Source organism: Nomascus leucogenys, chromosome 4 (genome assembly GCF_006542625.1).
Source record: "Nomascus leucogenys isolate Asia chromosome 4, Asia_NLE_v1, whole genome shotgun sequence".
Lineage (NCBI taxonomy): Eukaryota > Metazoa > Chordata > Mammalia > Primates > Hylobatidae > Nomascus > Nomascus leucogenys.
Genome location: NC_044384.1, coordinates 71,928,394 through 71,947,944, shown reverse-complemented (window position 1 = coordinate 71,947,944; position 19,551 = coordinate 71,928,394). Strand labels below are relative to the sequence as shown.

General features: G+C 44.0%; 1 protein-coding gene across 4 annotated transcripts in view; it reads left to right on the top strand.

Moving 5' to 3' along the window:
- Window positions 1-4,448: 4,448 nt before the first annotated feature.
- SPIRE1 (spire type actin nucleation factor 1) overlaps window positions 4,449-19,551 on the top strand; it is a 222,721-nt gene continuing 207,618 nt past the window's right edge. For 2 of the 4 annotated variants that reach the window (XM_030810796.1, XM_030810795.1), the window contains exon 1: window positions 4,449-5,013. In XM_030810796.1, the coding sequence (XP_030666656.1) occupies window positions 4,665-5,013 (349 nt within the window). In that variant the 5' untranslated portion in view covers window positions 4,449-4,664. The remainder of the gene's footprint in view (window positions 5,014-19,551) is intronic. The other 2 variants (XM_030810794.1, XM_030810792.1) reach the window with 1 other exon arrangement.

The window sequence follows — 19,551 nt, the reverse complement described above, 5'->3', positions numbered from 1 at the left end:
TGTGAGCCCCCACGGCCAGGCTCAGGACTTTATTCTTGCTCTGTGTGAATGTACATGGACACTGTAATGTAGAAGAAAGAGCTGAGCTGGTCGGAGCTGAGCTGCTCAGGAGGCCTGAATTCCAGTACCAACTTTCATTTACTGCTTCTGTATTTTGTCCTATGACTGTATTTTCTCTTCTATAAGACAGGAATAATAATATCTGACCCTTCAAGTTGTGTAACTGAAGAGCACATTTTGAAAGTATAAATATCACTATAGATGTATAAAGTATTACGATTGTGGGCAATGAAAATTTAGGTTACAACATTAAAAAATATGCTGTTTTTTTTTTTTTTTTTCCTTTCTGGTGCACTTTTCTAGGTGAATGTGCCTCTTAGGAGCACTTGTCCAGAAGTGTCTGGGAAAAGCTTGGGCTGCACAGTGATGGTGCTCCCTGAAAGACTCAGAGCAGCGCAGCCAGTACCTCCAGAGTATGAAGCATGAAGTACATTTATTCTACAAGAATAAGAAGTAAATATAAAAAAGTCAAGGATTCAATTTTTAATAAAATAACAAAATCAACAAAAACAAAATCATTCAGAGTAACACGGACTTCACAGCACTTTGAAAAAGACATTTAAATGTTGATTTGAGTTGTTCAAACATTTTAAATGTGAAGTCATAGAGTAAAAATACAATCAATGACTGAAATTGGGAACAAAATATCCTGACCATAAAGGCATTTGAATCTTTGGATTTTTTTTTTCTTTGAGATGGAGTCTCACTCTGTCACCCAGGCTGGAGTGCAGTGGTACAATCTTGGCTCACAGCAATCTCTGCTTCCTGGGTTCAAGTGATTCTCCCGCCTTAGCCTCCCCAGTAGCTGGGGTTACAGGCATGCATCACCATGCCTGGCTAATTTTCTTTGCATTTTCAGTAGAGACAAGGTTTCACCATGTTGGCCAGGCTGGTCTCGAACTCATGGCCTCAAGTGATCTGCCTGAGTTGGCTTCCCAAAGTGTTGGGATTACAGGCATGAGCCACTGCGCCTGGCCCCGAATCTTTGAATTTCAATTGAAAATGGGAAAATGGGACAGTGCTGTTATTGCACAGGGCTGCTTGAACTCCACTGAGAAGAAATCAATGGCTGGTAGCCTTTGAGTGGTCAGCAGTCACTTTCAGGGTGTTGTGATGATGGATGACGGTAAGGCTTATCAATTTTTTTTCTTCTTTTTTGAGATGAAGTTCCATTCTTGTCGCCCAGGCCGGGGTGCAATGGCGTGATCTCGGCTCACTGCACTCTCTGCCTCCCGGGTTCAAGTGATTCCCCTGCCTCAGCCTCCCGAGTAGCTGGGATTACAGGTGCCTGCCACCACGCCCAGCTAATTTTTGTATTTTTAGTAGAGATGGGTTTTTGCCATGTTGGCCAGGCTGGTCTCGAACTCCTGACCTCAGGTGATCCGCCTGCCTCGGCTTCCCAAAGTGCTGGGATTACAGGCGTGAGCCACCATGCCCGGCCAGCTTATCAAAACTTTAAGGAGTACTGAAAATCATTTCGAAGTTAGTAAGTTATAATCTTTATACAAAAAAGAGTCAAGTGTTCATGTTGTATAACTAGAGTTAGAAGACAGCTAGGATTTTAAAGATTTTCCTTTATTTTGTGTAGAGAAGAAACATCACACAATATTCTACTTGTCATCTTTCCTCAGCTTAATTACATATATGCTCACACAGGCAAAATATTTAAGTATATCATACCATGCATTGTTACTTGGCAATAAAAAAAAAAGCCCTTATGTTGGATATAACCATCCTGTGATACAGTGCAGTAATGTCTCCCTCTCAAAATGTGTATATATTAAAAAAATCATCACTCAAGGAAAATCCTAGTGTTACAAATATGTTTTTAAGAATGCATCTTTTGGCTGGGCACAGTGGCTCACACCTGTAATCCCAGCGCTTTTGGAGGCTGAGGCGGGTGGACCACTGAAGTCAGGAGTTTGAGACCAGCCTGGCCAACATGGTGAAACCCTGTCTTTACTAAAAATACAAAAATTAGCCAGGCATGGTAGCATGTGCCTGTAATCCCAGCTACTCGGGAGGCTGAGGCACGAGAATCGTCTCAACCCAGGAGGCAGAGGTTGCAGTGAGCTGAAATCGCAGCACTGACCCTAGCCTGAACGACAGAGTGAGACTCTGTCTCAATAAAAAAAAAAAATGCATCTTTTTCCATTGATTAGAGGGATGACTAAAAAAATAAGAATTCATCTTTTAAAAGATAAAGTTTGGATTTCCTTTACTTTACTCACTTCCTCCTTCCCTGTATTGTTGTCTTCAAGATTTATTTACTGCCCTATGCCAGGGTTAGCAGGTTAATGGCTCATAGATTCCTCAGTTTATTAACCCATTTATCTTGTTTACTGGTGGGTAAGGCAAAGATAAAAATGTTTTTGGCTGTAGTTGTCCAAGTGCAATGGGCAGCAGTATCCCATAAGGCCAGGAGGTGGTAGTCTTGTCCATAAAAGTAGACCTTCGTTTTTTTCCTGGATTGTTCAAAATATTTTAAACCAGTCTGTATTTTCAAAATTCACACAGGATAAACTTTTGAAATAGCAAAATTTGGGAATGTTTGTCTGTTTTTAATCAAGAGGACAGAGATATATTTATATGTATATATTGTCACACATAAGGAATTATATGTTTGCCTCTCTGGGCTTTGGCACACAATAGATACTGCATTGTTACAAATGAGATTATGAACCTATAATTAAGTGATGCTACTTTAAGGGGTTGTTTTGTATCTCTTGTACTGAAATTATAATAAGTTGCCTGGGGAGCTTTCTTCTCCTCTTTCAATTTATTATTTTTTTTTTTTTTGAGACAGACTCTTGCTCTGTCCCCAGGCTGGAGTGCAGTGGTGTGATCTTAGCTCACTGCAACCTCTACCTCCCAGGTTCAAGCGATTCTCCTGCCTCAGCCTCCCGGGTAGCTGGGATTACAAGCGTGCGTCACCACACTCGGCTAACTTTCTTTGTATTTTCAGTAGAGACAGGTTTTCACCATGTTGGCCAGGCTGGTCTCGAACTCCTGACCTCAGTGATCTGCCCGCCTCAGCCTCCCAAAGTGCTGGGATTACAGGCGTAAGCCACTGCGCACGGCCCTCTTTCAATTTCTTAATCTTCCTTTTCGTCCTGTTGCTTTTCTCCCTCCTCCCCATCCCGGCTGTATGTAAGATGGTATCCTGTTTTAATAGACGGCTGTAATTTAAATAGACTGTTGTAGTTTCTACGGCACGATGCAATTGTTGAGAGCGTGATTTCTAACATTTTACATAAAACTGCCGTAAAAGGTTTACTGGAACTTAATATAGATTGCCTATTTGGTTGATGCTTTCAACACTCTGTAGGGCTTTCACACAGGACTAGCCTCAGTGGAATTTTATCGATTAAATTAATCTACCAATGGGTGATTAAGAATTATGTTTTATTGCATATTTAATAGGTTGGGGGGCGGAATTCTTTCTTTCTACGGCTAATTGCCCTCAGTTCAATTTTACCACTGTGATATTCATTCCACATGCTCTGATGAGTGTGGTACTTGAGACATTACCTTAGTGAGGGAAGGGACGAATGTTACAAATGAATCCGGAAGGACGCTGAAACTAACACCTGCAAATTATGTACGACATGTTTATATTCCAGGCGCTGGTTTAGCTTTTGGGAGAAGTCAGTCAGGAACACCCGTAAAGATCCCCGTCTTTATGGTGCTTACCCTAAAGTTGGGAGTGGAGAGGGAGGTATTCAACCAGCAAGAAATCGGAAAACACGCAGAGCGGCCGCGGGGTCAGGGGAAACTGCCGGAGACTTTCAGGGCCCAGGGCCCTGGGCCCTGCGGGGAGGCTTCAGCGGGCCTGCATGTTCTTAGGCATCCGCTCCAGGCGGGTTCAAGTTCTCAACCAGACCTTCGGCGATCCAGCGTCTAGGGAACGTCAATGCGGGTGACTTCTCCCGCTGTGCAGGGCGGTGACCCGGGTTGTCGCGCCCAGTTCCCCGCCAGAGTCGGCCGGGGGCTTCCCTGATAAATGCTACCCCCTCTTGCCCCTGCGCCCCCCGACCGCGCGCCCGCCCCCGGCCCCGCGTGTCCCCCACGCCCCACCACCCTGCACACCCTGCCCGGCCGCGCGTCCCCTCCAGACCATGCGTCGCCGCCCTCACCATCGCGCCCCGAGCTGTGTCCCCCTTGCGACCCGGCCCTCTGACCGCGCGTCACCGCCTGCGACTCTGCGAGCCCTGTGGGTCGCGGCCAGCTAGAGACCGTGCGGCCATCTCGCCTCCAGGCGAGGCCCTCCAGCCTGGTCCTCACCTCCAGAGCGTGCATCCCCCTGCCCGTGCGGCCCCCTGAGGGGCGGGCGCTGGGCGGCGCTGGACTGCGCGAGGCGAGGCGGGGCGGGGCGGGGCGCCGGACGCCATCGCGTCGTTACCGGCCGGCGGCTGTCTGACCGGGACTGCAGCCGTGTCCTCGCCGCCCTCCTCTCGCCCACGCCTCCCGGGGCGGCGCGCGCGGCCGCGTTGGGCGGCGGCGGTTCCGGGGATGGTGAGGCGGCGGCGCGCGGAGACGATGCTCCGGAGCTGAGGAGACGCCGGCACACGGCGCGACTGCCGAGCGCAGCGCCCACCCGCGGGATGGCTCAGGCGGCCGGCCCGGCGGGCGGCGGGGAGCCGCGGACTGAGGCAGTGGGCGGCGAGGGGCCGCGGGAGCCCGGGGCAGCCGGCGGGGTAGCCGGCGGCGCGGCCGGGGGCTCCCAGGACGCGCTGAGCCTGGAGGAGATCCTGCGGCTCTACAACCAGCCCATCAACGAGGAGCAGGCGTGGGCCGTGTGCTACCAGTGCTGCGGTTCCCTGCGCGCCGCCGCCCGCCGCCGCCAGCCCCGCCGCCGTGTGCGCTCGGCCGCGCAGATCCGCGTCTGGAGGGACGGCGCCGTCACCCTGGCGCCCGCGGCCGACGACGCGGGAGAGCCGCCTCCAGTTGCGGGTGAGGCCGCCGGGCCCCTTTCCCTCGTAATCCTTGGAACACACGCAGCTGGGCCGCCTTACCCTCAGCGTCCCCGGCCCTTCCGCCCCCGCCGCCCCTGCCGCCCCCCCATTTGCCACAGGAGACCCCCGGGAGGATCCGGCTGGGACCCGCAGGGGAGGGCGGCGTCAGGCCGTGGCTGGCCAGGGCCCCTCGGAAGTCAGAGCCTCGTGGTGGGCGGCGGCGCAAATCCGCTGTGCGGAGGGCGTTGGGGCGGCTCTGGATGGGCCTGGGCCTGCGGGCCGCGGGGCGCTCGTCATTGTGCAGCCCGCGCGACAGCTGCCCGCGGCGCGTTTGGGAGCGGTGGGCTGGGCCGTGCTCCTGGCCAGCGGCCTGTGCGCCTCACGCCGTGGCTGCTGACGCGCTGCCGGGTTCGCGGGGTGGGGAGGGCATCGCAGGCTTCACGCGGGGGCTCCGCGCGGATCCTCAGTGCCGCTGTCGGGAACACCGCGCTCCTCACGGGAAACTAGCAGTATTCCACATTAGACAGCCTTTCTTCGGTTCGGAAATGTAAAGATGATTCTGAACCGTGAGAATTCTGCTCTTTGGGGAGAGATGGAAAAATAGACTAAATAATGATTTTTGGCTCCTGGACGTTAGAAAATACCGATTGCATTCCTGTATGTGAAAATTTGTTGTGATGAAAAACAGGCTTGTAAAGTAAAAAGTTGACAGGATGTCCGGATACAAAGAGAAAATGGGCCTTAGTTACGTCATTGTCTAATGTAAAATTTTCAGGATTATGACCTAAACAGTAATTTATAGCCAGGGTTTACTCAGATGCTCTTTGAAGAGGAGGAGGTTGAGAAAAGGTTTCTCCCATCAGTTTTTATCTAATTCATTCTTTTGAGAGGCAAGTCTATTAAAAACATAGAAAAACAATCTACCCTCACTTTTAGAAAGTTGATGGAAATGTCAAAATGCTTAAGGTGAAAGATGTAATTTCGAATTAGTAAAATGACATTTAATGAAAACCGTTGTCTAACTTGATTAAAACAATATTTAAGGTTATAGTTATTCTTTCAGTTGCGCCAGAACATGTTTTTATCTTTTATTTTTTAGTGTCAGGTAAACACATTTTTATTTACATGCTTTTATCTTTTATTTTTTAGCGCCAGGTAAACAAGTTTTTATTTAAAGCCATCTTTTTAATTATTCTTTTGAAACTATTTCAAATGGTATATTTGTTTATTTGATGGGCTTATTGCTTTTAAACTTGGACTTAATCTTAGTGGGAAATACTTGCAATTATAATTTATAGTGTATTAATTGGTACAAAAAGATACATTTATAAAATACAGCAATGTCTGCCAGGTGCCGTGGCTCAAGCCTGTAATCCCAGCACTTTGGGACGCCGAGGCAGGTGGATCACCTGAGGTCAGGAGTTCGAGACCAGCCTGGCCAACATGGTGAAACCCCGTCTCTACTAAAAATACAAAAATTAGCCGGGCGTGGTGTTGTGCCCCTGGAATACCAGCTACTCGGGAGGCTGAGGTGGGAGAATTGCTTGAACCTGGGAGGTGGAGGCTGCAGTGAGTTGAGATCGCGCCACTGCACTCCAGCCTGGGTGACAGAGCGAGACCCTGTCTCAAAAAAAAAAAAAAAAAAAAAAAAATACAGCAATATCGTGCCTTGGGATTTAGCTATTTGCAGAGGAAAAATGGCTGTGCGCAGCCTGCTTTTAGAAGCAGCATTGGTAGTGGTGATTTCCGGAGAGAACAAGCCCCCAGTTTACATTGTCTTGTCACTTAAATTTAATCCCAAAATAGTATAGTTTTGTTGTCAAAGATTGATAGATTCTGGTGGATGGGTTTTTTCTTGTTTTTTTGGTCTGAACCTTATGTTGAAATTGATTATTTTTTACATCACTAGTGTGAGTGATAACATGCTGATCTCAGTGTAATAAACTGCCTTTATGGAGAAAATAGTGAGTGGAGTTGTTCTCCACAATTCACAATAGGTTTATAATTCTGTTTCTCAGTTCTGCTCATGACCTGCGCTACCAGTTATGGAGAAGGCCTAATCAAAGTTGTTGATAGAGACTTGAGCATTTTCTGTTGAATAAAATTATTTAAGAAGTTCATACTAAAATATTAGTTTATTTCCTCATTGGATTTAAGAATAGTTGCATGGCTCAGGAAGATACACAGTCTTCTGAAGATTTTATCTTGATTCTTAAACTTGATGAATAATTTGGTGTTGTGCACACTTAAAAATTCTATTCCTCCTTTCTCTCTTTCTTTTTTTCTTTTTCTCTCTCTCTCTCTTTCTTTTTCTTTTCTTTTCTTTTTTTTATTTGACAGGGTCTTGCTGTATTGCCTAGGCTGCGGAAGGCTGGAGTGCAGTGGTGTAGTCATAGCTCATTGCAGCCTGGAACTCCTGGGCTTAAGTGATCCATCTGCCTTGGCATGCCGAAGTGCTGGGGTTACAGGTGTAACCCACCTTGCCCAGTCTCTCTTTTCTTTTTTTTTTTTTTTTTTTTTTTTTTTTGAGATGGGGTCTCCCTCTGTTGCCAGGCTGGAGTGCTGTGGCACAGTCTCAGCTCACTGCAACCTCTGCCTCCTGGGTTCAAGTGATTCTCTTGCCTCTGCCTCCCGAGTAGCGGGGACTACAGGCGCTTGCCACCATGCCCAGCTAATTTTTGTATTTTTGGTGGAAATGGGGTTTCACCATGTTGGCCAGGATGGTCTTGATCTCTTGACCTCATGATCCACCTGCCTCGGCCTCCCAAAGTGCTGGGATTGCAGGCGTGAGCCACCGCGCCTGACTTCTCTTTTCTGTTTTTAAGGAACGTTTGTATTCATGAGACTTCCATAGTAGGGAAGAGTTGGGGAAAATAAGTAAAAATAATTTTTTTTTTTTGAGACGGAGTCTCGCTCTGTTGCCCAGGCTGGAGTGTGGTGGTGCAATCTCAGCTCACTGCAAGCTTGCAAGCTCCGCCTCCCAGGTGCATGCCATTCTCCTGCCTCAGCCTCCCGAGTAGCTGGGAGTAAAGATGCCTGCCACCATGCCCAGCTAATTTTTTTGTATTTTTAGTAGAGACAGGGTTTCACCGTGTTAGCCAGGATGGTCTCGATCTCCTGACCTCATGATCTGCCCGTCTCGGCCTCCCAAAGTGTTGGGATTACAGGCGTGAGCCACCGTGCCCAACCAAATTTTTTTTTTTTTTTTTTGAGGTGGAGTCTCACTTTGTCACCCAGGCTGGAGTGCAGTGATACAGTCTTGGCTCACTGCAACCTCCGCCTCTGGGGTTCAAGCAATTCTCCTACCTCAGCCTCCCAAGTAGCTGGGATTACAGGTGTGTACCACCATGCCCGGCTAATTTTTGTAGTTTTAGTAGAGATGGGTTTTCACCGTGTTGGCTGGGCTGGTCTCGAACTCCTGACCTCAGGTGATCCACCTGCCTCAGCCTCCCACAATGCTGGGATTAACAGAATTGAGCCACCGTGCTGGCCACACTTTCTTTTTCATTGTATTTATCATGATTATATGTAGTTAACAATCTGCAACATTTATGTTTTCACATCCATTGATTTCTGTTTTTTTCTTTTCTTTTTTTTTTTTTTTTGAGACGGAGTTTTGCTCTTGTTGCCCAAGCTGGAGTGCAATGGCACAATCTCGGCTCACCGGCACTTCCGCCTCCCGGGTTCAAGAGATTTTCCTGCCTCAGCCTCCCGAATAGCTGGGATTCCAGACATGCACTACCACACCTGGCTAATTTTGTATTTTTAGTAGAGACGGGGTTTACCCATGTTGCCCGGGCTGGTCATGAACTCCCGACCTCAGTGATCCACCAGCCTTGGCCTCCCAAAGTGCTGGGATTGCAGGCGTAAGCCACCGCGCCCGGCCTGATATATTTTCTAAATGGTCGTTTAAGGAAGTTAAGTGATTAGTAATTCTTTGAATCAAATCTTGGTCTTTTGGTGTCTAGGCTTTGTAGTGTTGTGGAATGAAACATTTGGTTTGAATTTGTTTTGTGATTCTTCCCCTTAGAGAAGTGACAGTGAGTAAGTTCCTCAATCCCCCTGAGTCTAGCCTTCTGTGTAAAATCAGAATATATTGTTTTCACAGGGTTGGGGCGTAAGTGAGGATAATATATGTCAAGTGGCAAGACTTGCTGTATAGCAGGTACTCAGTAGGTTTTAGTTTCCTTCTTCCTCTAATCCTGTGGTCCTTTCTCACCACTATACTGTCTCTAGTCCATCTGTTTTATGTTTTTACCAAGAATTGGGGTAAATGTCAAGGTCAGAGTTTCTTAACTTTGGCACTGTCGGCATTTTTGGCTGAGTAATTCTTTGTTGTGGTGGCTGTCCTGTGCAGCATCCGTGATCTGATCTCTTAACACTGGATGCCAGTGAGCCCCTCCCCTGCAACTGTGACATTAAAAAAGTCTCTATCCATTGCCAAATGTTCCCTAGGGTGCAAAATTGTCCCAGTTGAGAACCACTGCTCTAGCAGGTGGTGCCCAGGATTGTGTTCAGGGTGGAGAAATGGATTCTGGCTGTAATCCTCAAGTGAGTGAATCCTTCTGCAGGCCATTGCCACTCTGTTGTTGAGCTGAATGAGTCGTACTGGTTCTTGCCAGTACCAGCAGTATCACTCCATTTAGTCCTCTTAGAAGAAGTAGGACTTCATGGCTTTACTGACTTTTTAGGGGACTGAATATAGTAGTAATTGATTTTAATTCTTGTTTACTTTTAACAGTATTGATACATCTGAGAATGGTTAGATTCAGTTTGAATGAAATAAATAGAAATACGCTATAAGAAAAATAGAAAAATGTTGAAAGGTGTCATAGGCTGGAGACCAATGAAGGAAAAAAATGAAGAATTAGTGAGTTTATTTAGCATTCAGGTAAAACTTAGAGCCAAATTGCTAGCGTGGCCATAAAAGCAGTGTGATATAGGACCCAAGGAGATAAATTCAAGAAAAAGGAAAGACTAACTCTTTACAGGATCTCTTGAAAGTAAACAGATTAAATTATGTATAACGTCTTAAAATGAGCAGTATGGTTACGAAGTATTTCTGTGTTGACAGGAGGATAGATTGCTTAGAATCAAGACAGTTTATGAATATTGTTTGGTGGCTTATTTAACATTTTCTCCAGTGTTTATGCAGTTGTAGTAATAATAAGACTTTGTTGTTTGGGAAAGTTTATTAGGTACAAGTTGATGAAGTTTTAACTTTCACACCCTTAATTAAGGGGTTAAAGACACGCAGACTCTTCGTATACTCATAAGTATATCTGATTGGCAATTAGAGCACATTTTGGTATACAGGGTCTTTAGAAAGTAGTAACTGATGCAATTTAGGTTATAGTCTAGATCTTCACATGGTTAAAAAGCATTTGCTTTTCTGGGATGCCACAAAATTATTAATAGCGGTAGTTTTAGAGATTAGAATTGTGTGGTCTTATAGTCTTTCAGGACTTAAATACCCATCTGACAACAATCATTTATTTTAACTTTTGGTTTCAAAATTTTTGATGTACCATTAGTTTAGAGGTATAAAGAATCATTTTAAAATTATGGCCATATATTGATTTAAAATAATCTTAAGGTTGGTAGAAGGTTTTCCTGAAAGGAACAATGAGTGCCTGTGTGCATACTAATAAAGGGATCCCTTGAGAATGGTTTCTTGGTATAGGGAACATTCAGGCTTTGTTTGGGTTTTGAAAAGAGGATATGATCAGTCAAGCTTCTCAGCAAGGTTCACGCTAATTTGGAGGGGAAGATGGTCTTGGCATAAAATCCTATTTGATTTTAAAGAGAGAATATTTGTGGTAAAGGTTGAAATGGTGAAAAAATATGTTTTTTTGTTTTTGTTTTTTTGAGACGGAGTCTCGCTCTGTTGCCCAGGCTGGAGGCAGTGGCGTGATCTCAGCTCACTGCAGCCTCCGCTTCCTGGGTTCAAGCGATTCTCCTGCCTCAGCCTCCTGAGTAGCTGGGACTACAGGCGCCCACCACCATGCCTGGCTAATTTTTGTATTTTTAGTAGACATGGGGTTTCACCATGTTGGCCAGAATGGTTTACATCTCCTGACCTTGTGATCCGCCCACCTCAGCCTCCCAAAGTGCTGGGATTACAGGCATGAACCACTGCACCCAGCGAAAAAATGTTTGAAAACATTTTTTTTGGTCCGTTCTTTCTGTATTTCTTGTGTTCCCATCCTGATCATTAAAGGACAGGTTTCCGGAGTAGGTAGTGGGGGTGAATGGTAGAATTAGAGATTGGTGAAATGCCTTATTAGTTACAGTAATAGATAAAAATTGTTCTCTTTGAATAATAAGTTCAAATATGTCAGGTTAATTCAATCTAACAAATATGCTTTGAGTTCCTACTATGTACAAGTAGTGTTCTAGTTTTACATGGGTGATGTAAGGGTAAATAGTTCTAGTCATTAAAGAAGAGAAAATAAAACAGAAACACAGTGGTAAATTTACCATGAATCTAATGCAGCTTAAACTTCAAGTCCCTTCATTTACACAGGCCCCTTCTAAGTGCATGGGAGGAGCCTTAACAGTAAGTTTAGATGTTCATTTGCAAAATTAAGATTTTAGCTGTAATTGGATAAGATTGCTATCACTTTTTTTTTTTTTTTTTTTGAGGCAGGGTCTTGCTTTGTCACCACCCAGGCTGGAGTGCAGTGGATTGATCGGCTCACTGCAGCTTTGACCTCCCAGATTCAAGCAATCCTCCCACCTCAGCCTCCCAAGTAGCTGGGACTACAGGCATGTGCCATCATGCCCAGCTAATCTTTTGTATTTTTAGTAGGGACAGGGTTTCACCATATTAGCCAGGATAGTCTCGAACTCCTGACCTCATGATCTGCCCGCCTCGGCCTCCCAAAGTGCTGGGATTATAGGTGTGAGCCACCACCACCACCTGGCCCATGCCTGGGTAATTTTTATATCGTTTTTTAGAGACAGGAATTTTGTCATGTTGCCTAGTTTTGTTTGGAACTTCTGGGCTCAAGTGATTTGCCCACCTTGGCCTACCAAAGTGCTGGAATTGCAGACATGAGCCATCATGCCTGGCCTGCTGTCACTTTTATTTATTTGTTTTTTTTTTTTTTTTTTTTTTTTGAGACAGAGTCTTAGTCTGTCGCCCAGGTTGGAGTGCAGTGGCACGATCTCGGGTCACTGCAACCTTCGCCTCCCAGGTTCAAGCAGTTCTCACACCTCAGCCTCCCAAATAGCTGGGATTACATGCACATGCTGCTGCGCCTGGCTAATTTTTGTATTTTTAGTAGAGACAGGGTTTTTCCATATTGGTCATGCTGGTCTCAAACTCCTGGCCTCAAGTATCTGCCTGCCTTGGTCTCCCAAAGTGCTGGGATTATAGGCATGAGCCACCAAGCCTGACCTGCTGTCACTTTTGGTTCCAATTTACCATGCAATATATTTCTACTTGTGTTGGGTTGTAAGAGAGGGGTCACAAGAGTTTTGGGGAGAAATTTTGGAATAATATATTTGTGGTTTTGTATCTGCGTTTCTACTTTTGCAGAGGGAAACAGTAGAAAGAATTTAGTCATCTACAGATATTAGTCCTCAAGTAAGTTAGGACTCTTAGGATATTGGCCTCACTAAGAGTTTTGACTAAACTTTAGAAGAAAAAAATCATTAAGCTATCAAGGACTATATGTTGATAAGAGATGATGAGTTGCACTCTGCTTGTTATATATGGAAGGTCAGATTCTCTCTCCTGTATCATTGGTCCTGTGAAATAACAGCAGTTCTCATCCTACTTTCATAACAGTGTCATTAGAGCTGTAAGTATTTCCCTTTTACTTCTTGTTGGCTGAGTAGAAAAAAGGAAAATATCTTCTTTCAGATATTTGTTTAAAACTATGAAGGAAATATTGAGTTACCAAATGTAGTGGGAATTTTTAGTCAATTTTTTTTGTTTGTTTTTTTTCAAGAGATAGGGTCTTTCTCTGTTGCTCAGGCTGGAGTGCAGTGGTATGATCAGAGCTCACTGCAGTCCCCAGCTCCTGGGTTCAAGCAGTCTTCCTACCTCAGCCTCCCAAGTAGCTGGGACCACAGGTGTGTGCTGCCACTTCTGGCTAATTTTTTATTTTTGTTTTTTAGTGGAGAAAAATGTTGCCCAGACTGCTCTTGAACTCCTGACCTCAAATGATCCACCTGCCTCAGTCTCACAAAGTGCTGAAATTGCAGGTGCGAGCCGCTGTGCCTGACCAAACTTTTTATTTTGGGATAATTTTAGATTTACAGAAAAGTTGAAAAGAGAATGCAGCTAATTCTTATTTGCCCCTCACCCAGTTCCCCTAATGTTAACATCTTATATTCTTGTGGTATATTTGTCAAAACTAAAAAACAACATTGATGCATTGCTATTAACTAAACTCCAGACTTCATTTAGGTTTCCCCAGTTTTTCTGTTAATGTCCTTTTTCTTTTTTCTTTCTTTCTTTCTTTTTTTTTTTTTTTTTTTTTTTTTTTTTTTGCGACGGAGTTTCGCTCTTGTTGTCCAGGCTGGAGTGCAATGGCGCGATCTTGGCTCACCATAACCTCTACTTCCTGGGTTCAAGGGATTCTCCTGCCTCAGCCTCCCGAGTAGCTGGGATTTACAGGCACCCGCCACCACACCTGGCTAATTTTGTATTTTTAGTAGAGACAGAGTTTCTCCATGTTGGTCAGGCTGGTCTCAAACTCCTGACCTCAGGTGATCCATCTGCCTTGGCCTCCCAAAGTGCTGGGATTACAGGCGTGAGCCACCGTGCTGGGCCTTAGTGTCCTTTTTCTATTGCAGAAATCCCATCCGAGATACCATATTGCATTTAGTCATCGTGTCTCCTTAGTTTCTTCTGGTCTCTGACAGTTTATCATGACCTTGACAGTCTTGGTGAGTACTGGTCAGCTGTTTTGTAAAATGTCCCTCCATTTGGACTTTTTATGGCTTGACTGGGTTATAGTTTTGGGAGAAGAATACCAGCAAGGTGAAGGGCTCCCCCTGATCACATCATATTGGGGCACATGATAACCATGTGACATCAGTGGTTACGATAACCTGGACACTTGATTAAGACAGTGTTGTCAGGTTTCTCCACTAAAAAGTTACTATTTTTACCTTTTTAAAATATGTTGTTCTTTAGAAAGGAGTCATTAATTCCAGCCTGCATTCAAGGATGGGGCCAGGTAATTAAACCACCTCCTGGAGATGTGAATATCTTTTTAAAGTTATTTTGAATTCTGTGAAGAAGATTTGTGCCTTCTCCTCCATTTACTTATGTATTCAATCATTTGTTTGTATCAGTCTGGATTGACATGTATTTTGTACTTTGGTTGTTTTGTTGCTCAGATTGTTCCCGCTGTGGCCATTGGGTGCTCCTTAGGCTTGGCTCCTGTGTTCCTTTGATATGCAGCCCTCCTTCTGTCTGGTGGAGCAGACACTTTCTGGCACTGCAAGATGTTTCAAGGCTCATCTTACATATTTCCTGCCCCAGCCCTAGAGTCACCCATATTTCCAGGGAGCTCTTGTTTCTTTTATTGGAGAATGGTGTTTAGAAACCATGGTCTTAGCTCTGGGTATGCTTGTTGCTTATTGTTTTGTTTTTATTTATTTATTTTTTAAAGTTGTAGTTTTGCTCTGTTGCCCAGGCGGGAGTGCAGTGATGTGATCATAGCTCTGTGTAACTTTGAACTTCTGGGTACAGCTGATCCTTCCACCTCAGCCTCCTGAGTAGCTGGGACTATAAATGCACAACACCACTCCTGGCTAATTTTTTTGTTATTTTTTTGTAGAGACAGGGTCTCTCACTATATTGCCCAGGCTGGTCTTGAACCCCATTCAAGTGATCTTCCTGCCTCAGCTTCCCAAAGTGTTGGGATTACAGATGTGATCCACTGCACCTGGCCTGTTTTTAATATAGAAGAAGAAATGTTAAAGAGTTTATTTTTGATGTTCAAACTCTAGATGGATATTTGGGTTTCAAATATCAACTTACGGGATAGTATGAATAATGCCACTGTGAACATTACTGCACGTGTCTTTTGGTGAACAAATGTAGCATTTTTGTTGAATATGTGCCTAAAAGTGCAATTGCTAATTCATGATGTATGGTCAACATAAGTAGATACTGCCAGAAATTTTCCAAAGTGATTGTATCTCACAAACTTTTAAAATTAAAACCAATATGAGACATTAGTATAAATTTAAAAAGGATTCTATTAGGTATATGGAGGGGTTATATTCCTAATAATACCAAACTGCTGGCTTCTGAAAACTGTGACTCTTAGGTCTTTTTATACTAATTGTGCTAATGCTTTTTTTTTTTTGAGTCGGAGTTTTGCTCTTGTTGCCCAGGCTGGAGGGCAATCCTGCGATCTTGGCTAACTGCAGCCTCCACCTTCTGGGTTCAAGCGATTCTCTTGCCTCAGCCTCCATGGTAGCTGAGATTACAGGCATGCACCACCACGCCTGGCTAATTTTGTATTTTTAGCAGAAACGGAGTTTCACTATGTTGATCAGGCTGGTCTCATACTCCAGATTTCAAGTGATCCACCTGCCTCTGTCTCCCAAAGTGCTGGGATTACAGGTGTGAACCACTGCGCTGGGCCTAATGCATTTTTTAAAATTGAGTCTATGGTCTTTTTCTGTCATATTTCCCATTTTCTCTCCCATCCCTTAATTTAATTAGAAGTTAAGTTCCTATCTAATATACTCCTTTAATATCTTGTATTTCAGAGAGATAAAAATATAAATAGAGATAATTGGAGGGTAGTGCTAGAATGTCACTAACAATCCCTATAGGTTGCCTGGTCCCAGGGTTTGGTCATGTCTGCCTGGATTTTTAGTGAAAATATCATGTTAGAGATATTCCCATTACATGATTTCATGTATTCATTTCACCAATATTTGAGTGCCTTCTAAGTGCACTGTGCCGGATGTTGACGATACAAAGAGGGATAAACTGCACTCATACCTTCAAGAAGCTCATAGATGGAGAAACTAACACAGTACAGTACAATAATTTTAAAATAATAAAGATGTACAGAAAACTATGAGAGCCCAGAGAAGAGAGTGGCTGACCCTGCCTGGTGACAGTAGGTGAGCGTTACAGAGGAGATCTGGTTTCCGGAGGTCTCCAGGATGGGGCTGTAGCATAAAAGGAAGACTACGTGAGGCAGAAGCAGCAGCAAGTGGAAAGGCTTGGAGATGTGGAGGACATTATATGGTGCTCAGAGAGCAGCAGTGCATGGATGGCAAGTATGGCGTTTGTGCTGCCACCCACTTCCCCATGTCAAAAGCAGATAACTGCTAATCAGTTACCGCATTTTTTGCTGCCGAATTTATAAGCAGCCCAAGAGTTCTCAACAGGATGCTTCAGGTGGCCACTACTAATTACTTGGAGTTGGCACGTGAGGTTAAACCTGTTTGTCTTCTTTGTAGTGGGTGTTCCCTGCGCCTGGAGCAGAGGATGTGTGTGGGAGTGGGGGGAGTGAGAAGGGCTGGAAAGGCACGTTGGCTGGGATCAGATGATGAAGGACTTTGTGCCAGCCACATGGTCGAGTGTGTATTTATAGTCTGTACAGGCAGTGGAGAGCCATGGAAGGGTTTTAAGCAGGAAAATGATGTAAGCAGATTACTCTTTTTAGAAAGAAAAATGTAGGGGCTTTGTAGATGTATTGAATTGGGTAAAATGGAGGGCAAAGACACCAGTAGGCATTTTATACTATCTTTAGATCTTTGTAGCCTTTAAGTTGCTAAACCAGTTAGGAGTGTTATGGCTGTTCAAACAGGAGATGACGGAGGTCTGAATTAGGGCAGTAGGAATGGAGAGAAAGAATCAGATTGAGAGTGATTTAGGAAATAGGAGAGGGTATAGCTCTTCCACTTTTTATGTGTGGGTGAGAAAGAGGAAGGATTGTTCAAAGGCTCTGACTTCTTGCCTGGGTGCTTGGGTGACAGGGTAGGCAGGAGGGGCAGGTTAGGGTGGGAAGATAGATGATGGTTTATACTTGTCGGAAATTAAATTGGCCTGGAAAATATTTTTTCCCGTGGAGTCATATCGATTCCCACCAATCTCCTTTACTGCCTTCCAGATAGTTGCAAATCAGCTGTTGAATGTCACACTATAACATGGAGAGAACTAAGAGCTGGCTACAGAAGATGCAGTTTCGGTTCTTTTGGCTCTGATGCTTACTATTGAATAGTTATGACCTCAGGCAAGCCATTTAACTATTTCGGATGCTGATACTTTCTTATTTTTTTTTTCTTTTATTCTTTTGCGTGTGTGTGTGGAGACCAGGTTTTGCCATGTTCCTCAGGCTGGTCTTGAACTCCTGGGCTCAAGCCATCTACCTGCCTTGGCCTCCCAAAGTACTGGGGTTACAGGCGTGAGCCACGGTGCCCGGCTGCTCTCTTTCTTTATTTGTAAAATGGAAGTAATATTTGTCCAGCCCTTCTTGTGAAATTGTTATGAGACTCAAATGAGGAAATACATGTGGGGGCATTTTGTTACTTTGTATGTACTGCACAAATACATTTTTACTGAGCCATTGCTATCCTTTGTAAAAAGATGAATACTTCCAAATTATTTGAGTTAAGATTGATAAAGAAGTTTTAAAACAATATTAAATATATGTTTGGAAGTCTATAAAATGATTCTTGAGGTTGAAAAAATTTGAAATGTGGGTGTCCATAATGTGATTAGACGTTTGTTGCCTTAGGTGCTCCACCAGGTTTTTAGAATGGACTATGGAGGGTTACTTGCAGATTATCAGGGAAAGGTAATTAGTGCTTGACCACCATTTATTTTTTTAAAGGATTTCCATATATTTTATATTATCTTGAATTTGGTTTTTTCCTTCTTTTACCACTTTCTGACTTGATACTCATTTATTGATCATTTAATTTAGCTTATTTGAATCCTTTGGGGAGCGTAGGAGGGCTTATTTATGTAAATAATAAAGCAATGTAACTATAACTTTCCCTATAAACTCTTGGAACAAATTTCATCTGAGACTTATAAGATAAGCCATAGTTTAGATGAAATATTTGAACTGTTCTATTGCCTGATGTGTATAAACTTAAATGTTTTTGATGGGAAATTGTTAAGTTCCTTAAATTAATGATAGTTACCCCCTAACCCTGACCTTTTTTTTTGAGATGGAGTTTCCCTCTGTCACCTAGGCCAGAGTGCAGTGGCTCGATCTCAACTCACTGCAACCTCTGCCTCCTGTGTTCAAGCGGTTCTCCCTCCTCAGCCTCCCAAGTAGCTGAGACTACAGGCATGTGCCACCATGCCCAGCTAATTTTTTTTTTTTTTTTTGGTAGAGACAGGGTTTCACCATGTTGGCCGGGCTGGTCTCGAACTCCTGACCTCAAATGATTCACCCCCCTCCCCAGCCTTCCAAAGTGCTAGGATTATAGACGTGAGTCATAGTGCTCAGCTTGACTTTCTTCTTTTATTAATGATCTTTTCATTATATTTGTATTTAAAGAATAGTACCGTATTCATAAGTATAATAAAAATGTGTAACTTACAAAACTCATTACAAAAAGATATTTCTTGACTATATATAGTATATGTAGTAAAGGTTAAATAGCTAAAAGTGTTTATAGTCAAGTGTTTATAGTCTATATCAAGCCTATGTTGTTTTTATAGTTTTTGTTTTTTTTATTTTTTATTTATTTATTTATTTATTTATTTATTTTGAGACGGAGTCTCGCTCTTTCACCCAGGCCGGACTGCAGTGGCGCTATCTTGGCTCACTGCAAGCTCCGCCTCCCAGGTTCACGCCATTCTCCTGCCTCAGCCTCCCGAGTAGCTGGGACTACAGGCACCTGCCACCATGCCCGGCTAATTTTTTTTTGTATTTTTAGTAGAGACAGGGTTTCACCGTGTTAGCCAGGATGGTCTCGATCTCCTGACCTCGTGATCCACCCGCCTCAGCCTCCCAAAGTGCTGGAATTACAGGCGTGAGCCACCGTGCCCGGCCGTTTTTATAGTTTTTAAATCAGATCTCTCAAATCTTGACAGAGGGAAAGTAACACATTTGGGTAAGTGGATATGGATGGTAGAGTTATGATATATCTAAAGGGAGTTAGGGCTTGGAAGATAGAAGTTCCTGGGATGCCTCTCTGCAGGGCTGTTGTTGGCCAGGTTGTCTCATACTCAGATGCCACAGAGGGACAGGAGATTCTAAAGAGAATGGATACAGATGTGTGTATGAAATGCATGAAAACCAGAACTCTTCAATTGATAGAGAATACTAGAACATTTGGGATTGTCACCTGCTAGAACTCTGTTTATGATTTGGCTTGGGGAGGTTCCCCTCCAAGTTCTCCTTCCTGAAATCTAGTGATATGTCTATGTATTTTTGAGCTCGTGAAGTTTAAGCAATGTTTGAATTACTGTTACTAGGGAAAAGTTTAATCCAAATCAACTCAGTTTACAAAAAGTACTTTGACTTTCATTGTCCCTGTCTTCCAACACAGGAGTGTCAGAAATGTGGCTCCAGGCTGTTGTTCCCCT